Here is a 22,277-nt window from a genome sequence, read left to right on the forward strand (position 1 = left end):
CCCATGTGCTGAGAGTATTGGAGACACATTAAATATAATTCGAAATTACTTAGCTGAAAACTAATTATGCAAATCAGAAAATTAATATGACCAGATTTGAGTGTGAAACTAATGAGGTCTGCGCAATGTAACAAAATCTATGTCTCCAAGTTTAATTGAAATGTGATTAGAACCAGAAAATTATGAATTATTATGCTTATTAGGGAATTAATATGAACAGATTTTTACCCCAAACTAATTAGGTTTGTACATTGTCCTAGAGCATCTTTGTACTAAGTTTCATTGAAATGGAATAATTAGTACCGTGAAAACTCCAAAATTTCGACCCCTCTTAAAATTCGTACGCCTATTTATTTGCCGGGTTTTCGGTGTTTTATTTACTTACAAATTTTCGACTCCACTAAAAATTGCCGACTCATTCTTATTCGAAAATTGCGACCAGTTTTAGTTTTCCCCCAAACGAAAAAAAAAACGATGTGAGCGTTCAAACGGGACCTTCCTCGAAGGCATGAATCCGGGTTTCTGATTGACTGAGAGATTTTTATTTTATTGGTAACGAAAATATATTCTAAATAAACGAAGTTTCAAATAAAAACGAACACAAAAATCTCGGCATGCTGCGTTTCTGAATTGTTGATTATTACTGTACTCAGTAGTGATTATAATAATGTACACAAAATAAATTTGTTGAATGGTTATGAAATACAAATAAAAGTCAACTTAGTTTCATCGTAAGCGAATGATTCCGGTCTCGTATAAACGTTTGATGCTGTAGAATATCCGCCATGTTCTCTTAGGTCAAATAGGTCAAATCGCAAATTAACCAATCAAAAAGCTGGATGATGCCAACGTGTTCAAATTACCATAGCTTATTTAAATATGTTAATGTTATTGAACGCAATGCGGAAGAGATTGATGTTGTAGTACGATATTTTGGCTTGGATTTTGATGCGAAAACGGCATGATTTTTTTTAAATAAAAAAATTAGTTGTTTTTAAAAAATAAACTGGTCATCTGAAGAATAATTTAACATTGTTCACAGTGATAACAGCTCATTCTCGAAAGGAAGCTTACCCGCTCACGCTAGTCACGATAAAAATCATACACGTGTACTCTTGAATAGACAAACGTCAATGACTACGGTAAAACTTAGACTCTATTTTAGCCGGCAGGATTGATTGAAATGTCCGAAAAATGACGCCAAAATACACCTTAAAAGTCCCATTTTATTTTCTTAAATCCCATTTTATTTTTTAATCCAAGGGCGAATTTACGGCAGAATTTGGTCCCTCAAATAAGGGACACGTGTGCTTTGATTCTAACCGGATACATTGCACTGGGTCGGGGAGATAGTTTGCTAAACTTCCATGCATCTTTTGTCCAATGGGTACCTGTACTTCGAACATTCGCAAGTTTTTCTAGGTAGTGCGAGACAGCTTTGTCTTTTGACCTATTAGTTTTGTGCTGACCTCTTCTCCGCGTCTTGATGTTTTGTTTTGCTTGTCATACATACTCACTGATTGATGACTTTGTTTAGATTTTGAGTTACAACTCGGCCACGACCTTTGCTTTTACCGTGAAACATGAGGAAGTTTACGTCAATTGACGGACATTGCATTTTTTAAAAACTAATGAAGCACACTGTCTATCATCCCCATTTTTTCATTTGCTGATTTCTATTCTGAAAAATTCGACCGTCCGAAAATGCACCTTAATTTTGACTCTAAAAACACGTCACATATCTAACACCAATTATTTAAAACCGGTCGAAATTTTGGAGTTTTTACGGTACTTTAGATATCAGTGTGAAAGCTTAAAATTGGTTAATTATGCAAATTAGGTAATTAATATGTACAGATTTTAACCCACAATTATTCAGGTCTGTCTATTGTCCTACAGCATCCATGTACATTCATTGATATGTGATGTATAGTACCTTAGATATCAGTGTGAAAGTTGGTTAATTATTCAAATTAGGTGATTAATATGCACAAATATTTACCGGAAACTAATTGGGTCTGCATAATTCTAGATTCATTGAAATGTGATGATTAGTACTTTAGATATCAGTAGAAAAGCTGAAAATTAATTATGCAAATTAGGTAATAAATATGCACAATTATTTACCCTAAAACTAATCAGGTCTCTGCATAGTCCTAAAGGATCTATGTACCAAGTTTCATTGAAATGCGATGATTAGTACTTGAGATACCCGTGGAAAAGCTGAAAATTAACTAATTATGCAAATTAGGTGATTAATATGCACAAATATTTATCGAAAACAATCAAACTCTGCATAGTCCTTGAGTATGTAAGTACCAAGTTTCATTGAAATGTAATGCTAACTACTTATATCAAATGCTGAAAATTAATTAATTATGCAAATTAGGTAATTAATATGTACTGATATTACCATAAAAACTATCAGGTCTGTGCAGTGTCGTATGACATCTATGTACCAAGTTTCATTGAAATGTGATGATTAGTACTTGAGATATCAGTGGAAAAACTGAAAATTGACTAATCATTATGCAAATTAAGTAATTAGTATCCACGGATTATTACCAAAAACTAATCAAAACCTAGCATTAGTTCAGAGCATCTATGTACCAAGTTTCATCAAAATCCAATGAGTGGTTGTTTAGATATCAGTGGAACAGTCATGGAACCACTAAAAAATAGCTAATTATCATGCAAATTAGGTAATTAATATGCACGGATTTTTACCAAAAATTAATCAAATCTGCGCATATGTTCAGAGCATCTATGTACCAAGTTTCATCAAAATCCAATGAGTGGTTCTTTAGATATCAGTGGAACAGTCATAGAACAGCTAAAAATTAGCTAATTATCTTGCAAATTAGGTAATTAACGAGCATGGATTTTTACCAAAACCTAATCAAATCTGCGCATTGGTCCAGAGCATCTATGCACCAAGTTTCATCAAAAACCGATGTATGGTTCTTGAGATAGCAGTGGAACAGTCGGACACACATACACACACACACACATACACACATACACACATACACACATACACACACACACACACACATACACATACAGACACACTAACTGCAAAGACTCCCATTTTGTGCTTCGCACATGGGAGTCAAAAACTAATAAATTTGTAAAACCTGCTGTAAATTTTACAACTGTTCTATTAACTGATTTCAATAGTATGGTAAAAAAAGAAGATTTAGCTTCAAGGTTGATTTGGATCCACCAAACATGGTCTGAAATAGAAAACAAACATTTCCCCAATTCTATCATACATGACGTACTTCACAAGAATGTGTATGTGAGGAACAGCTTTCAAACTGATGTGAATGACAACGAGAAGCAAACATTGTTTTTCGCCCCAATAATGATTACATGTACCTGAAAATGTGACCTTCACGTCACACTGGGCTTACATAATCTAAACTTTGATTTTCATTGAAACAAAATTCCTTTTTTTTAAATATAAAATTGATTCAGAATGGAAGCAGGGGACACACCATAATATCAATCAGCAATAAGCTGTATGTTTGGTACTCACGGTTGTGTCCGGTACTTCCAGTACACAGTACAAGAATGGTGGTACATTGGTACCTGGCTTCTTGCCTATCCCAGACCGGAAATCTAAATTGTCTGGAATGCAACTAGAATTAAGAAACAAGAAATAATTACGAATACGCAATGGTCAAAGCATGCCATATCAACTACGGTAACACAACAAAAATAAACAAAATCCCAAACTTTATATGTTACTTTTTATTCAGTAGTCACTGGTACTTTGTATTTGTATCAACATACCGTATTTGCTCTATTAGAAGTTCACATGCTTATTTGAGATGCACTTCTAATTGGTGATGCACTTCTAATTGGTGATGCGCTTCTAATTGGAGATGTGCTCCTAATTGGAAATGTGCTCCTAATTGGAAATGCGTTTCTAATTGGAGATGCGTTGCTAATTTGAGATGCTCTTCCAATAGAGCAAATACAGTAATTATTCAATGCGTAATCAAAGCATGTTCCGAAAGTTGCTGATCATTGGCAAAGTATCCATCTTCTCAAGGCCTTGATATAAGAGAACAAAAATAAGCATGGTGTAAAGTTCACAGTGTCTCCACTCCTGTGTATACATACTTTGACGGTAGTTGATACATGAATCCTTTTCCTTCTTTGGTCCAAATTACCACTCTATCGGCAGCCAAAAAATCACCGCCAGCCCACCGCTGACCTTTCTCACAAAACACTGAACATAACAGTGAGAAATCACCAGCGTCATAAATCTGTAACACAAATCAGAAAAAATCAAAACATTTTTTTTTAATAATAAATCTTTTTAATCAACAAATTCATCTGTGTGTATGACATGACACTGTGAGGAACTTGGATTCAACTGCTGCTCCATTTTTATATTACAGCAAGTCTCAGAAGTATTGGGGCAGCCAATTTGCAAACTCGCTAGCGAATTGGCTAACTGCTTGGGTTTTGACTAAACAGTTGGCTTTCGAATCTTGCTGGCGCCGTCTTGTGGTCACGCCCACTTAAGGCGAATCTATATAACAGTAGGGGACGATCCTCATACTTTAGGAGCTATTCGGCAACGGTCTTACAGTTGGATGGCGATTTCGCTTTCAAATATATTAGGGAAAGTGTTCTATGCTCTTCCGTGTCCACACAAAAACGACGAATGAGGTCGATTTTTTCAGCGGTTGGCTTAATGTTACCCCAACGAATCGTTTGAGTGTGAAAGTTTGTTATTTTCTCCCTGATTTGTAGGAAACTGTTTCTCAGCTTGTCTATTTAGTGTCAAGCAGTGTTCAAGAAGGTTAACCTCATATAATAAATATCGGTAGATTAATCGCATTTATAATATTATCACGCTAGCTGACTGTGGCCATTTTCGGGCTCAAATCATTCAGGGGAATCCAGACATGTACCAGCTTGAGGATGCGTAAAAACATTCTATGTCTCCTAATGCAATATAGACTCACCAAGAGTGGACGTGATCACAAACTGGCGCCAGCGAGATTCGAAAGCCAACCGTTTAGTCAAAACCCAAGCAGTTAGCCAATTCGCTAGCGAGTTTGAAAATTGGCTGCCCCAATACTTCTGAGACTTGCTGTAACAGTGCTACTACATTTGAAGTTCAATTAAATATGATACAAACAAGCAATAAGGCAATAACAGTTGATGATTGGATAATAATCAGGTTATGCAAATTATTATTATGTAAATCACCTCCCTACTTCTCCTTTCTGATTGGTGCATACTCACCTGCCAATACTTTTGGCATACAATTAAAACTGTTCTTAGAGTGAATGCACAGCATGTCAGCGTCTGGGCATTAAGACATCTTAGTGGTTTGGATTCATCTTCAAAAAGTGGTTCTGAATCCTAGATAAACAATATAATATAAACATATAATCATAGGGCTTAAATTGCATGAATTAGTAAGCAGGAAGCATGCCATTTGTTTCTCTCCACATACTCCACAACCTCCGGGGACTTTTCATTTTCCATTTATATTTCCATAAGAATGGAATCATTTATATTTATATTATAATAATAATAATTATTATACATCTGTCACCATGACATAAGTTTCAGCGTACCGTAATTTTGGGATACTGCACTGGGTATTTTCATTCTAACATATTACGAAACGTGAATTCCAAATATGGATCGATTACGCAAATAAGCGCCTTCTAATAATAAAATCAAAGATTGCTGCCCCAAGGGCTGCGCGTCAGCAGATACTTCCGCTGTACTGCCTTCATGCATACTTTGCAGTATCCTCGTAATAATCTCATATTACAACATAATGAAAAAACTTCATCTTAGGCACAAAAGTAATTGTAACAAAAAAAAGGAATAAAATTAAATAAAAAAAGTTAAAAAAATCAAAAAGCTGCTGCGTTTGGCAAGCGAGAGTTTCAGAAACGTAATAACATTCCTGAGTGAATAAATTTAAGTAGTATTCATAATGGTAACAAATATGTTATAATAATTTTAATATTAATATTTAATAATAATTTTAATATTTCTTGTACAACTAGTAGTTACATTGCAGAATTAAATTAGAAAGATACTAGTAGTACAATAACAGTTCATATTAAATGCCTGTAACTGCATAGAATGCAATACACATGTCCCATACAACAAATATCAAATGCATTTATTTAATATTGCCTTACCATGCTCAATATAGATAGTCAATTCCTATATGTAAGTATGGTCAAATTTTATCACAGTTTCCAAATATGTTAATTTTTGCCTTTTAAGAATCATTTAATTATACATGTTGGACGCATTTTTAAAATACCTTAGATTCAGAGCCAGTGAGAGTCCATACTTTGAGCATTCCAGACGTTGTCAAGGCAATAATAACATCCTCTGAAAAATATTATAATAGAGTTCATGTTATGATGGTATTTGAGACAAGAAAAAAGAGGTTACCGGTAGTGTAATTGTCCAGAATTGGGAAAAATCAAAATGTGGGTATACATATCCCATAATATTCATGTATGTTTCAATCACACAAATAGAAATCTTGTTTGGGGCATTTTTGAGATTACAATGTTTGAAGCTCGCACTGAAAATATGGATACAATATTGAAAAATCCCATAGAATATAGGTACAATATTACCAATTCCATAGAATACAGTATCCGAATGGAAGAAACACAAAAATATTTAAACTGAATAATGAATTAAAGTTACCTTGTCTTTTGACAGGTCTGAGTAAGGTCAACGCACTAATCCAATCAGGTGATACCTTAGATGTCAGCGTAAATAACACTTCCAGGCTATTTGAATCCAAGATATGTACATCAGCATAATACCCATGAAGTATTACCCATGATTCACGTCCAGTACCTTTCGTCACTTGAATCGGCTGTAGTAAAAAAAGATATGTTAAATTGTCAAATTACATTTTTTTAAATATTACTGTGACAATGCATGTTATAGTTTATTTTTTATGTGCAGACAGCAAGAAATGCAAGCTTTATAAACAGTACATTTTGCCACATAAAAACAGTATTCCGTGTTTACTCATCATTTCTAATTTCAATTTAATATCGAAATGTTTAATTCTGTGTTCACAAACTATTCAATTTACATACGAAGAACAAGAACACCACCAGTCGCTAACCGAGGTTCCTACAGAATTTGAATTCACATATTTTGAGTAGGTAGCACATTACAAAGGGCTTCACAGTTTGATTCCTATTTTGGAATTTGATTTTAATCTGCTGAGGCAACAACCTCTATGCTATCGGTGTTCAAACTGATTCCAAATTTACTTGACATTTTTGTTTTGTTTTTACAGATTAAGGTTACTCAGCAAAAAGTATCTGTATTTTTATTTAAACTTCATAGAACACTTCAATTTTCATAATTCCTTGAAATAATAATAAAATTAATAAATAAATAATAATTCCAAACCTAAATATTCCTACATAAAAAAAAACCCTAAAACCTTTCAAAACACTTGGTGTTACTTTGTTCTAGACTTTGTGTCATTGCTTGACAGATGGCATGTTGTGTATGAGTGATTATTTCATGGGGGGATCCAACATTATGATTTGCAAACTTGGTGTACGTATTCAACAATTATTTTTTATGTCTTGTATATCTACATTGCATGTAATTCAAGAATTAATAAAACATATAAAAATAACCTGTCCATGTATTCTAATGAGCATATGATTTTGAAAAACTGTGTTTTCCCCTCATCTAGTATAAAAATGCAATGATCAAAATTGTGGGTACTTCAATGGGATGATACCTTCAACTCTAGATTGAACAAAAAAACAAAGTGTTTCGCAAGTTGCAAGCCATTTTGCTCACTGACCAAACAATTCTTAGATGACTGTAGTACTATTGACTTACATGCATGGATGTGTGTGTTCCTGCTACTTTAGTGTGCTCTATACATCTACCATCATCAGTATCCCATAAACAAAGTTCACTATGAAAAAATAAAAATAGATATATAGTCGGTAAAAGCAGAGTTAACATAAAACCCCAATTCAAGAATGCATAATAGGAATAGTATTGGGATACATCAACAGGGCTCACACCAGCCACATGACGACAAGTTAGACATGCCGCGATGTTTTACATATATACAGTAGTTATAGCACGATCAGTCGGTTTTTGTTCAAATTATTCGCTGGTTCCCTGCGTTCTGATGAGCTATCAAATGTTTATGTGGCATAATCAACACCACTACGCAGACGAAATTGGAATGTTTTTACACCAGAATGTACAAGTTTCTAAGGTAACAGCGGAACTCGAAACTTGACAGTGTGATTTTTAATCAACTAACCTGTCCATAAATTTCTGTAATTTACATCAACAAGAAGAAAAGTGAAGCTTGATAGATCTACACTGGAACATACGATTTACTTACCCATTCTCAGCGGCACTTATCACGTTAGATTTATCCCAGGAATCATTGGCCCGTGATAAACACGTAATAGACGATGTATGACCAAATAACATATTACGAGGAGATATCTGAAATAAAACATGATAACAGTCTGAGTAAATACACAATGCCAAAATATACAATTTATTAGTATTTTATTCATGCCAAACTTTTCGTTGGTTTTATTATTACACATATTACTTCATATTGGCTTTAAAATTTACTCGTAAGAGGAAATAACAGAAGAGGGAAGTGAGCACCAACATACAAAATACGTGCATATAGTAAACTGAATTAATCAGCATATTTTTGATGGCAAATCACAAAGTATGATTTTGTATCTTCAGAACAAGGATCAAATACAACACAACACTTATGTGAATAGACTGTATCTTGAAATAGACGACCTACCCTCATATTTTCGTTGAAATCCCAGAGTATAAGCTGACCGTCATGGCAGCCAGTCACTATAGTCCTCTGATCACTCGTGATCATAACAGCTGAGATGCAATGCGTTGGAGGGTGCCGACCCCATAATATAATAGGCACAACAAGACTGCTGCACGCCATAGTGTCCTGAAAATTTTAAATACAAATTATGTAGATAGTGCATCAAATACCAAAATGCGGAAGTCAAAAACATACGCAAGATTTCACTCACTTTCGGATCTTTAACTCATAACACATTATCACAACGTGACTACCGTTACAGTTACGATGTTATACAGTGTACATGAGCACAGTCCCTCAACACAGGAACTGTGACATGAGCTACTAGCGCTATTAGCGAGCAGTATTTTCCAATAAGTGAGGAAACAGTTTTTCAATCAAAATCCCGATCGTCCAATATACTGGTAAGAATCAGATTATTAATATTATCAATCAGTTTTGAATTACGGGCGATGTCGCGTCATGTAAATTCAGTTTACGAAAGTTTAACAACGTAACATTGCGTTAAATATGTGTGAATTGGTGGAGATGTATACCTTGGAGTTTCCTGACACTGTCGTAAACGGATTAAAAATCGCAAAAACGTAAATATTACAAAACGCCTCTCATAACATCACTTCGTGAAGGTCGACCATATTGACTCAATCACTCATTTTATTGGTGTGTATCCGTTTACCTGATGTAACATAGTTCGTTTATAGCATGTTCGATAGAAAATATGCTCGAGTGTAATTACGGGAAAATGGTTGTAATTTTGTTTGTTTTTTTCTTTAGATATTTCAGCTGTAAAGTGTACAACCAAATTATATGTACAATGTTGTCGCGCTTATATGCGTATTCATTTTTATTTGAAAGGCAGGAATGAGGCACTTAGTGTCTATTGCGCATGTCAAAAAATATAGGCTTCACGCCACCACCTCGCAATTTCCGAGTTGCCCGATCAGATTTGGTACCAACTGCGGGTACTAATGATGTGTGGAATCATTGGAAATGTCTTTGTGTGTATTTTTCATAAATGTGTGCTGGCCAGGTCAAATCAGTATCTTAATCAAGATTTGAAGGGGTCGAAGTTCACCTGTTATTGTGAATTGTAATTTTAGCCGGCTGTTGTGCCTGTATAGGTATCAATCAATCAGTGAGTGAAATTTATATAGCGCCCGTATCCAATTCGACGTATTGTAAAGTGTACCATAAGCGTGGAGCTGCTCCGTCGGGAAAAAGCTCGCCCACCGGATGATGCATGTCTGAAGTTGGCCCGTGTAGTATGCAAAAAGCATTTGGCTGAAGAGCGGAGTGTGCGAGGAGCAGATTTTAAATGAAGGATGTACTTACATTTATGTAGATAATTATACGACTAGAATCAGTTATTACCACAATGACATCATGTACGCACATTTGGTTGAGACGAAGTTGTAATATTGTTTAGAATCAACAACTTGCATTATATACATTCTAACCATATAGAATAGAATTTATTTTATACAAAATGAAATGTATGTCATCTAAGGTCAATTACATAAACAATGAAAATATGAATAATATAGAATCCACAGACAGATTAAAAACTTAAGTTTTGTAAAACTTACAAATTTCGCAAGGATATTCATAATAAAACTATCACTTGAGTTTAATAGTTTTTCAAATTTGTCTTGTTTTTGTAATCTCATAATGCTCTCTTCATATAGTGAAATTGTTTCAAAGAATCGTGAACGTGCTTCCGATATGCCTTGATGGTTACTTTCCATTAACGCATGTACTTCAATACCAATTTCTCCACTATTACAATGAACACAATTCCTTGCCTCTGAAGTTATTCCTTGACATCTCAGTCTTTCTATTCAAGTTGGTAGAACATGTGCCGATATCCTGAATTTTGTGATGCTTATTCTGCGATTGACATTCTTGTTCTAAATATGGATCGAATTCACATGTTGTTTTAAATATATTGCATGTGCGTAGTTTATTATTTTCAGTTTCCTTTACAGCGAGCGCAAGATATTTACATACACCTAACTCGCGCACCCGCTAGGTAATTACCGAGGGACTTTGCAACATCCCCAGACACTTTGCTAGACGCCCCAACGACCGTTGTAGACGCAATAAAGTTACATACACTCTCACGTGACAGTTAATCAAAACACCGGACGCGGTATGCCTTTGATGTGTGGGCACGAGGAACAGGGGTAGTTGGAATATTCCATTGCTTTGTAGGTATAACAATCATTGCTGTGTAACACTTGGAAGAAATATAAAACGAACATAAAACTGGAAATAAATATTAACAAGAAACGTTAAAAGTAAATTCCTTCGATTGTTAGTTTGTTGAGATGTTGTCAATGGGTTTATACACAGTCCTATTAAAAATGTCGCGTTTGCGCATAATGGCATGTCCCATTGCCAGTTTGCCATACAGCGCCCAGTCAGTCTTTCCCAGAAATCTTCTACCTACTAGTATATAGTTTTACCACAGGGAGCCCAGGAACTATAATCAACTGTAATACGCAGTCTCTATGAGCGGGGGGGGTATCGGCTGGTATCTAGTGTAAGAAATAGACAAGGGATGAAGGCTCCAGCCAGCTCACATTTTTTAAACTCGAAAAAACGGACGACAAAAATAAAAAATAAAATCTAAAAAAAATACCAGGTTGAAGAATATTAGTTGTTTCTTCAAATTTCGCCAAAGCCCTACCTACATTTTACCGATATCTGCACAATAAATCAAGAAAACTACACAAATTGACTCCATTTAGGAATTCCTAACGGTTTGCCCGAACGCACGGTACAGTTGGAGGCGTGGCCTGTTCAGCATTTGTCAACAACCAATCACAAGACTGGTTACGAACCACCTGATAGTTGCGAAGTTGTATATGGACTGCTAAAAGGCGAGCCCACCCGATATTTTAATAATTATATTTATGAGTATACTCATTATTTTTTACACCCTGTAACACATTCGTCAATATTTTAATGTTATAGGCTGTGAGACTAGCGTCGAATATACAGTATAATTAAATGTGTATTTTTGTTGTTGCAGACTCTCCAATAAAGTCCTCCCATGACAGTGACAAAGAGTTGTCGGGGCAATTTTAAACTCCAGGGAAACGAATTGTTTTGAAAACAAAATAATCAACAATGATCTAACCTCAAACTAAGTAAAGAATTTAAATAATTTCAACGGTTTTATCTCTCCATCCAGTGTTTCTATTGGTCAACCCTAACCCTGTAACAGTTAATTTTAGTGGCAGACCTACCCCATACGCAACTCATATAAAAAAATAATCGACAACATTTTTGAAGAAAAAACTTATTTATTTATCAATTTACACTTTCCAGTAAGTTTTGTGATAAGGCTCCACCATCAAAATTTAGTATGTTTTTTTAATGTTATCTAGTCTAGACTATGGCAATTCCACAAAAACGAAAGAAATTGCGCGACATCAAGGGCGTTATTGATGCAAGTCCGTCAATAATAGCAGTCTCGGTAAACAACACGGCAAACATATAATTTTCTCGTAATTTTCTCTTCACTTGACAAAAACACATTTCACATGAATTAAATTCAGGTGAGTATGGTGGTTGAAAAAGTAGCGTAACATTTCTTGCTGCCAACATTTCACGAAGCGCTGGCTCAGTTATCCGGCCATGGTGAAAACCACAATTATCCATTATTACTGTATCGTCTGGTGATAATACATGTTGCCCATTCTCGTCGAGTAACTCCATGGTCTCTTCAAAAAAATTAAGCATTTCGAGTCCATTGGAAGGACTGTCTAAAATGTTGAAGTTACTTACACCTCGGGCGTTGTGTAAGAGACTCACTGTAAAATTGACGTCATAAGCATAGCGTTGAAACTCGACAGCCTTTTGACCGCGTAAACTGTGACCGTAATCATGATTGCGATTTGGAGTCGTTCTCTTCACACCAGTCTCGTCGAAAAAGTGCAAAGTTTGTGGATCAAGCTGAGAAACAGTGTCTATATATTGTAATATTCGTTCCATATTTCTTTCAGTAACTTGCTCAGTAGGAGTTTGACTTATTTTTTTGAACGAATAATTCAAATCACTTTTCATTATATGATGTACCATACGCACCGAAGGCAAATTTTCCTGTACGCAAATATTTTCCCTCAAGAGAGACATGCGTATTTCCTTTGCCGTTAGGGATGGTTTCTGTAAGAGACGAAATTCCATAAACTCAACGATTTCCTGTGTAGATTTCAGTCGACGACGGCCGCTACTCTTGTCGGAACGTATCCAACCGGTGCGACGGAAATGCCTCACAATCCCCTGGACCGTTGCCCTCGCTAGTCCAACTTCCTTGGCGATCATTCGCAAACTATTTCCATCAAAGAAAAGACGAATAATCTCCTTCCGAGTGTTTTCGTCTACACCCTTTGGCATAATAGCAATAATTTTATAGTCAGCGAGCAATTCAAACTTGAATCCAGAAACTACACTGAAAAAAACTAAACTGTTCTCGCGATGGTAATTCCATTATATGTTAGGGGTGTTGTATTACATGTTTGTATTAACAAGGTTTATTATATTAATGAAACGTTCAAAATAGAATTTATTTATTAGTAAATAAACGAACATATCTATGCATGACATAATAAAGTGTCCGACAACAACAATGAATAAAAAATTGTTTGATAAATGTTTGACTGGGCGCTTACACGTTGTAATAGTTGAACCTATCTAAAACCCCGGACCGTTGTTTTGATTGAACACGAACATGTGCTTTCCATCTAAATCATCTGAGCGTGCTCAAAACCAAAATATAGCAAGTACGCATGTATTTAACCTATTGACCCAGAAAAAGTTAGAACAGCTCATTATCTGCCTCATGCATATTTATGAGGGAAAAAAAGGCCATTATAGGCTAATTCCCGATGGGGCAGTTGCCAGAGCTGTTGAATGTCAAGTGTTACACAGATTGTTATAACTACAAAGCAATGGAATATCCAAACTACCCCTCGTTCCTCGTGCCCACACATCAAAGGCATACCGCGTCCGGTGTTTTGATTAACTGTCACGTGAGAGTGTATGTAACTTTATTGCGTCTACAACGGTCGTTGGGGCGTCTAGCAAAGTGTCTGGGGATGTTGCAAAGTCCCTCGGTAATTACCTAGCGGGTGCGCGAGTTAGGTGTATGTAAATATCTTGCGCTCGCTGTAAAGACGGTAGCCATATATGTTTGTTGTATGATCGCAAGCAGCTTTACTCTGCCACTCTTTAGAGTTTTATTGTAGAGTTTGTACGATTTTGTAAGAGGAGAAAGAGAGAAGAAGACAGTGAGGCGTTACCTCAGCTAACTGTTTCGACGAATATATATATAATGAACTAATGTATATTCCTTTGGGTCGAACCTGGTATCTCTACAGTGTAAGAGTTATCCGCCACGCTCGTCTCTACGCTCCACGTTGTTCACAGCACAATTATCAGAATAAACCGCGAGATAATTAACTTCTTCGGTCACCTATATTTTGACGTATATTAGGGATATGTTTACATGTTTCACAAATACTTAATCAACTCAAATAAAAAAGTGGCTTAAATTTAAAATGAAATCACAAGAATGGTAATTTATAAAGCAGTTTGCAAATATATGTTGAGTTTGGTGGGAATTGATGAGCGCAATAATGGCCAATCTGGTCAATAAGCCATACACTTCGATCACTGATTTCTCTACATTGTCCTCGATGTTGTATTGTCAAAGTGATGTAAAACCTTTCCCATACATCTAAGGAGAGATATAACATATATCAATATGATTTGAGATTTACATAGCTTTGACAATTGAATAAAATACCACGCCTATAAATATCAAATTATCAATGTGACGGACACAACTTACTTAAACTCAACAGACTTGTAATATGAAATCAAAAAATAAAAAGCTTATTTTATTTTATAGTAGCGGTATGAACCGTAACTTACAGCTTAGTTTATTTACATTTTATTTACATTTGTTTTATTTCGATGACGAGGTAAACAGTAGAGAATATGTAATTTTATTTTTTACATATTCACAATGTACTTAATTGTACTATTTACATCAGAAATATAGGGAAAAATCCAAATCAGTCATGTTTGTGCTTGGCATTTACCTGTATCAATATATATTCAGATTTTGATTCATAAATGTTCATCTATGTGTAAAAATCATAATTTTAAGCCATTCTTGATTAAGAAAATACTATAGTAGTTTTGAAGTAAAGACGAAAGAAATTTGTTTCAAATTGTTCAAAATATAGGTGGCGCCTTACTTATTCCGGCAGTGTTGATTTATTTTATATTTTATTCTGAAATGTGCAAGATTACGTGTAGAACAATTATACCAATAAGTTGAAATATACAAGTAGTCTTAACCAGTAAAATCACAACTTATAACGTCAATTGCATGGTGACTCCTCCAAATATTGAATAAGCTACTGATATGACATGTCCAGCAAAGATTTTTCAAAAATACACACGGTGATGAGCTTTTCAAAGATATCTCACATGATTAGTACCCCTTGGTAGTACCAGTAAGTCGTCTAGCTTATGGACGAAATATTGACTTTATATGCACACCTCCAGTTGTTCTTAATCCCGCAGCAAATTTATCTAATAAAAAGAAAATGCAATATAAAACAAAAGTAAAATAGATTAAGGGTGTAAACAATATAAACTAGGGTGTCCCATGATTCCCTGGTAAACCCTACTAAACGATGTATGATGCCGTGTAAAGCGACATATTTGCCAACCAGCATGCAAATGAGTGATAACAAGTGTCGCGTGATGATCAACACAGGCACGCAATGTGATGCGATAACATTGCCCGTACGTTGTTTCATCAACAGGAATATATATGTATATATCAGAGGTACATTACTTGGGGGTTGCAAATCGCATAGTAGTTTAGTACTGTATTGTGACATCATGTCAAGATCCCATTCAAGTCTCTTCTCGTAGATAGCGAGACTGAGGCTACGACCTTCTGACATGACATATATCAATGTTCAAGGTTTGTAATGACAAAATAAAACTTTTCTTGTCACTATCATAGTGAAAAATGTAATTCATCGAAAATGTACAGAAATTATAGTTCTCGTAATCCGTCATATCGTGGGCAGCTATTTTGATCCACCTGGACATCCCAGTATCCTAGTTACCTCGGGCATGCGCATTCGCATTTTTCTGAGTTGGAACGCTTATGCGAGAGCGAGATTGTGATGGGATCTTGGTATCATGTCACCGTTGTTGCAAACCCCAAGTAATGTACCTCTGTGTATATATATATATATATATATTTAATAAAACTAGCAGCGAACTTGAACAACGCCGTAGTGCGAACTACCGCATTTTGCCAACCAGTGACTGCGCACGCGCGACTTCCTATATACTAAATGTATACAGTTTTTTGCAATTATTACTAGTAAATTAGTGTATCTGTATAAACATATAGGTATCGAAATATATCTCTAGTTTTCCCGGGAATGTAAGAATAATAATGTTGTTAATTCAGATGGCATTTCTAACGATCTGTAACGATGCAGATACTTTTGCACTGCATCTAAACCCAGTAATTTCTTAAACAAACGGTGGTTTCAGGAGTGTTTCAATTTGAAAAGGTTGGTAGGCGTACATCGAATCATTTTCGCTACTCAAGAACTGTTGATACATCGAATCACTATATAATAACTAGAAAAGCATATCATTCCTTCATCAGACATAAGAAAAAAAAGATTGTGTTGATAGAGGAAAAGTCAATGTAGTAAACGCATCTAAGAAACCAAACTCAAAGGAATTCTGGGATTTACTGAAATGTGAACAAAGCGGTTCGTCTATGAATATTAATCTAGATGAGTGGTTCAGTTATTTTTCACGATTATTTTCAGACAATATCTCTGATTTTTTTATTCATAATAGTAGTAATATTTGTTTGAGTGAGACGAAGCACTTTTTGGTTGGTCTCGACATTGACCTGGACCTACTTGATCACGAAGTAACTATAAATAAACTGCGTGGATTGTTTTAAGACGGGCACCAGATCTAGACGGCTTTTCTTCAGTGCTTTCGTTTGCTTTTTCTATAGTACCAGTAGATTGACCCACTGCAGAATATTTCGAATTTTACCAATATTTTACAACGCCTATTTTACCCATTGAGAATGTATTTATGTATTAATTCAGGGATACATTAAATACCGAAAAATAACAAATAAACTATTAATAAAACCTATTTGTTCCACACAAGGTAGAAACTTAAATTCACAGACGTCTGAAAAGAATACTTTGCAAAATTCACTTAAAAAAATAATAGATCAAAACTACGGAAAACGGTACATGGTTAAATCACAGACAACTGATACACCCTTAGACTAGAATACACTTGGCCGTCATTTAACACCGTGAAATAGTAAAATAATTACGACTACCAAAGGAAACAAAATTAAACAATTTATTTGCAATTTGATATCATTGCAATTATATTAGGTCATACAAAAATGATTTTATGAACTCGTTTGATCGTTATTTAACATGGATTGAAAAACCATTCTTTTTCAAGTTTACTGCTGAACATAGAAAGTTTAACGACTGTTGTAGTATATTGCGGGACACAAATACGCACGTAACTCTTGGTGGCGCTATTACACTATCACTCAGTCAGTTTCGCGGCAGGTCGGTTTGCACTGCCTTCCAATTTCACTTTCATTCATTTGCAAATTAGCATTTGTTTGGCAGGTCATACTCACCTACCAAGTAACCGCGACCTTTTTGTTCCGTTCACTGCCTTGGGGATTTTACTTTCAGCATCCATGAGTTTCGGTGTAGAAATTTCGATGACGAATTAAAGAGTGACTTAATGTGGGAGACCTAAGCCATCTGTTGCGCCGTGGACCGACTATTTGGCATCACTCCCCAGCTATTACCAGTGCTGAGCAGGGAACACTGAACGAGCGACATGGCGAGGCTTGTTTTATTGGTGGTATCGATTATCAGTGCGACTGTAGTCACCGGTGAGTATATTATACAACATATTAATTAACAATATGCATTTTGAGTGCGTGTGTCAGTGAAGCCATCCCCAGTGATCCTCCCGCCAACCTGCAGGACTGTACTCGGGGCTAACCCTCTCTCTGATCACAGTCCCTCGGGCGTGCTATGGTCAAACACACAAACGATGACAGTTTGTTCTCTCTTGATTCACCAGAGACAAGGCGACTAAGTAATAGCATTAGTCACTACGAACCGCTCGATTATAACCAGCGAGATCTACATGAAAAACACGACAGGGCGAGGAGATCGGCAGACGGCGAGTTGGAACTCCAGTTCAACGCCCTTGAGAGGTAAATATTGAAAACATTAATTTTAATATCGTACGTCGCTGGACAACAGTGAATCATGAACGGTAGTAAAGTACTACTTCCTTATGAGTGAACAAATACCCACGAGAATGGGCTCTTATTACGTAATAGGGCGGAGATCGTAAATCATCATTTGTCATTGTTTCAAACAATTTCAAAAGTGTGTCGCTTTTAATCAATAGCAAATAGTACAGCCGTGGTTTTGCGTCGTTTTGTACTCTGATAGGACAGTGTATCGGAACTCCCAGTGGTCGACCAGAACAGCCGAGTTGATTCATTGTTACATTGTATTGTTCATAACAAACAAGTAAATTACTAGTATTTTCCGAAATTAACCTGGTTTTCATATCCAAATAAAGCTTTTACATCACCTTTTTCGCATGTAAGTATTATGCTAATATAGCCTAATTTACAAAATAATAATTGTTATGTAAATTAGGCTCAATTGTCATTTAAATGAGCTGATATGCTATCAACATTCCTTGGGAGAACACTGGCTTCTTATACGAATATAGTTTTCACTATGAGGATCCAGTCTTATTTGAAATTGTTCTAATATTGAAAGGTGCATCTGAGGTTTAATTTACAACATCCTGTATGTTATTAGGGTTATTCTTGACATCATTGAAACTCACTCAGGTCAGACATAGTTCTTAGAATAGTAAACTAGTTTACTGAACTTTCTTGTGTTCTTTACAATACATGCCATCTTGTTGTCATGTCATATGTCTTTGTTGTGTATCCTGTCTTATTGTAGTACATGGTCTATGTATTCATGGTGTGTTTTTTTCTGTCATAAGGGCTTCTACTAAGAATAAAATACTGTGAAATACTTTATTTTCGCTGGAATTAATTTTCGCTGAAAAGGCTTTCATTGAAACTCACTCAGGTCAGACATGGTTCTTAGAATAGTAAACTAGTTCACTGAACCTTTTTGTGTTCTTCACAATACATGCCATCTTGTTATCATGTCACATGTCTTTGTTGTGTATCCTGTCTTATTGTAGTACATGGTCTATGTATTCATGGTGTTTTCTACTTCTACTTTCTAATTCTATTAAGAATAAAATAGTTTCTGCCACATTGTTTTTCTTTAAAAGTGCTACTGTAAGATACATTTCAAATCGAACAATATGCATGGTGTATTTCCGCCATTTAATATCACACATATTCATGGTGTATTTTTGCCATGCAATATCACACATATTCATGGTGTAATTCTGCCATGTAATATCACTTATATTCATAGTGTATTTCTCTTGTGTAATATCACACATATTCATGGTGTATTTTTGCCATGTAATATCAGACATATTCATGGTGTATTTTTGCCATGTAATATCACACATATTCATAGTGTATTTTTGCCATGTAATATCACACATATTCATGGTGTATTTTTGCCATGTAATATCACACGTATTCATGGTGTATTTTTGCCATGTAATATCACACGTATTCATGGTGTATTTTTGGCATGTAATATCACACGTATTCATGGTGTATTTTTGCCATACACATGTACTAAGTTTCACACAGACTGGTTACATTTTTCACTTAAACTAAAAATATCTCAGTTCAATCACTCACATATTTTGTCACACAACAAAAATGAAACTACCTGTTTGTGAATTGTTAAACACTAAATGTAATTTTTGAGTTAAAATAATAATTAGTTGAATGATTCCAGTCTTTTTAATACCTTTGTTTATTTAGAGATTGGGGATCTCTAGATCAAGATCAATGCTTACCGGTAAGCACCATAGTGTTATTTTTGTCAATTCAAACAACAATGAAAAATAGTAATTTTTCAGGAAAAAATTAATGGTTAAAAATTAGATTTGTGTTAATTTTATGGTAGGTATTCATTTTTACTTATAATTAGCCAATCATTAACTAAATTTGATATCTGTCTAGCAACGTTTTAAAAGTGTCTACCAGAGGACATTATCAAGGTGTAAATTTCAAAAAGAAAGTGGCTATGTAAGCTTCTGTCCCAAAGATTCCCAGTAAAATTTTCAAAATTTGAAGATTTACCAAACTTTTGAAAATTGGTCTTTGCTCTCGGCCTATAGTACATTGTAGTTTTATTTTATCATGAATCACAATAAACACTGAAATAATACATGGTCTGTTTATAGTGATGAACAAGCTGCCAAACTGTCAACTAATTTTCTATCTATGTGGTCGTGTTACAGAGGTTTTCCATGACTGGTTTTCACGGGGCAAAGCATTTTCTTTGCTTCAATAAGTTGTTTGAACAGCTATGTCCTGGTATCAGAACACTGAAATTCAATTGTAATGTAAATTACATGACAATAGCGTATTTGCCTTAACCTAATAGAAAATAGTGGAAAACGCATTCAAGTATGAGAAATTCTCATCTAGTCCTGTGTAGAGTATTGTTAGAGTGATAAAAAGGACCTCATACATAATGCTTTTCTGCTGTTTAATTACCGGTAGTAAGTCATGCCTTTAATAATGTTATCTATATGTAGGCAATATTACACCTTGATATACTGTAAAACATGTCTTTTTCGCGAATTTAGCGAGAGAACTGATTCACTAATTCAAGATGTCGCTTATCAATTCAAAATGGCTGCCAAACAAAGAAATCAACATTGACAAGAGAGAGCTTTTTCAACATGTTTTACAGTAATACATCTACATCTATATGTATTTAGTTCATTTTTCTCTGGCTTTGAGAAGATGCATTTGTTTATCTTTTTTGTGTATGTGTTTTTAGTGATTGGTTGGCACGCAGTCCCTCCACTTTGGTTGGCAGTGCCTTAAAATCTGTATTAGAAGCCGCATCCCTAATAGAAGTCGCACCCGATCTTTTTGAATATTTGAGAACCAAAAATTCATCATTTTTCATATGTATAGATGTTCTAATAGAAGCCACATCTCTTCTGTTGCATCGTACCATTTTAATAGAAGCCACGGTTTCTAATACAGATTTTACAGTACCTTGCATTTGACTTTTAATGATCAACCCTTTATGACAATTTTGTTAATCCAACTGATTCTGTAGTACGGATACGACTCTATTTAGGCATTGCAAACAGCAAGACAACATTTTTTTTTCTTTAAATTTTGTCTTTTCAATAATAGCCCAAGCACAGTGGCTTCAAAGATTCTTAGGAGAATACTTGAGATACACATGTAGTTTGCATCATCAATTTTTTCTTTGATTGCATTAAGCACTCATTATTCCGTGAGGTGACATCATTCACTTAAATTGCCATGTCTTTTAAGCAAAATTATGACCAATAGCAGCTCAACTTTCTATTCCTAGTAAATATTAAGTCATATAATAATATTAAATATTATATTTGCTGGATTTCATTTTCACTGAATCATTCTTTCAATGGAAATAGCGAAAATTAATTTCAAGTGAAAATACAGTATTTTACAGTAAGACAGTGTGAAGCAATCGCACAATGTTAGTCAGTCAGTATTCTGAAGTTCAATTGTGGAAAGGTGTATTATAATGGCGGTAACAATCAAGTAACTATTTACAGTCAGTTGTGTTTAACTCTATTGTTCTGATTTCATTACCATATTTAGGGGTTATTTGGTACCAGTTCAGTTTCAATGTCAATAAAATTAGGTTGGTAGGAACACTGACACATTGTCGTTGTGAAACTAGTAGAATGTTATGCTTTGAATTGACAATATGTCCGCATCTTGACCTCCAAGTAATCAAAGGGTTAAAAGATATAAAATCTTAAAGTGGGAGGGTCGTCACCTGCGTGGGAATTGAGTCCCAAGCGGCGATGATAACGCACGCTAAAAACTCAAAGGCTCATGGGTAGACGCTTGTTTGTAAAAAATGACACGCTATGCCCATCTGATGCATGTGCAGGTGACGACTCCCCAGCTTTAAGTTCATTAGTTTATTACTCTCAAAACAGTGTCGGTGGAAATTGTTAAGTTTTATAACAGTGACACAAAGCGACTTTCACAAAATTTTGTCTTAATTCCGTAAAATCTTCAAATCTTAAAAATTTCTAGCAAACAAAATTACGTGTATACAGTGCATTG

General features: G+C 35.1%; 2 protein-coding genes across 3 annotated transcripts in view; one reads left to right on the forward strand and one right to left on the reverse strand.

Moving 5' to 3' along the window:
- Positions 1-9,515, reverse strand: part of LOC100367391 (WD repeat-containing protein 7-like) — a 54,597-nt gene extending 45,082 nt beyond the window's left edge. For both annotated transcript variants that reach the window (XM_085495243.1, XM_085495242.1), the window contains exons 1-9: positions 9,415-9,515; positions 8,840-9,004; positions 8,411-8,517; positions 7,888-7,966; positions 6,715-6,889; positions 6,317-6,387; positions 5,269-5,388; positions 4,132-4,277; positions 3,542-3,644 (exon numbers count right to left, since the gene is read on the reverse strand). In XM_085495243.1, the coding sequence (XP_085351369.1) occupies positions 3,542-3,644; positions 4,132-4,277; positions 5,269-5,388; positions 6,317-6,387; positions 6,715-6,889; positions 7,888-7,966; positions 8,411-8,517; positions 8,840-8,998 (960 nt within the window). In that variant the 5' untranslated portion in view covers positions 8,999-9,004; positions 9,415-9,515. The remainder of the gene's footprint in view (positions 1-3,541; positions 3,645-4,131; positions 4,278-5,268; positions 5,389-6,316; positions 6,388-6,714; positions 6,890-7,887; positions 7,967-8,410; positions 8,518-8,839; positions 9,005-9,414) is intronic.
- An 8,053-nt stretch (positions 9,516-17,568) lies between these two features.
- LOC100367238 (disintegrin and metalloproteinase domain-containing protein 10-like) overlaps positions 17,569-22,277 on the forward strand; it is a 48,360-nt gene continuing 43,651 nt past the window's right edge. The window contains exons 1-2 of the mRNA XM_085494820.1: positions 17,569-17,882; positions 18,077-18,212. Of these exons, the coding sequence (XP_085350946.1) occupies positions 17,828-17,882; positions 18,077-18,212 (191 nt within the window). The 5' untranslated portion in view covers positions 17,569-17,827. The remainder of the gene's footprint in view (positions 17,883-18,076; positions 18,213-22,277) is intronic.

This window comes from Saccoglossus kowalevskii, chromosome 21 (genome assembly GCF_978046115.1).
Source record: "Saccoglossus kowalevskii chromosome 21, keSacKowa6.1, whole genome shotgun sequence".
Lineage (NCBI taxonomy): Eukaryota > Metazoa > Hemichordata > Enteropneusta > Harrimaniidae > Saccoglossus > Saccoglossus kowalevskii.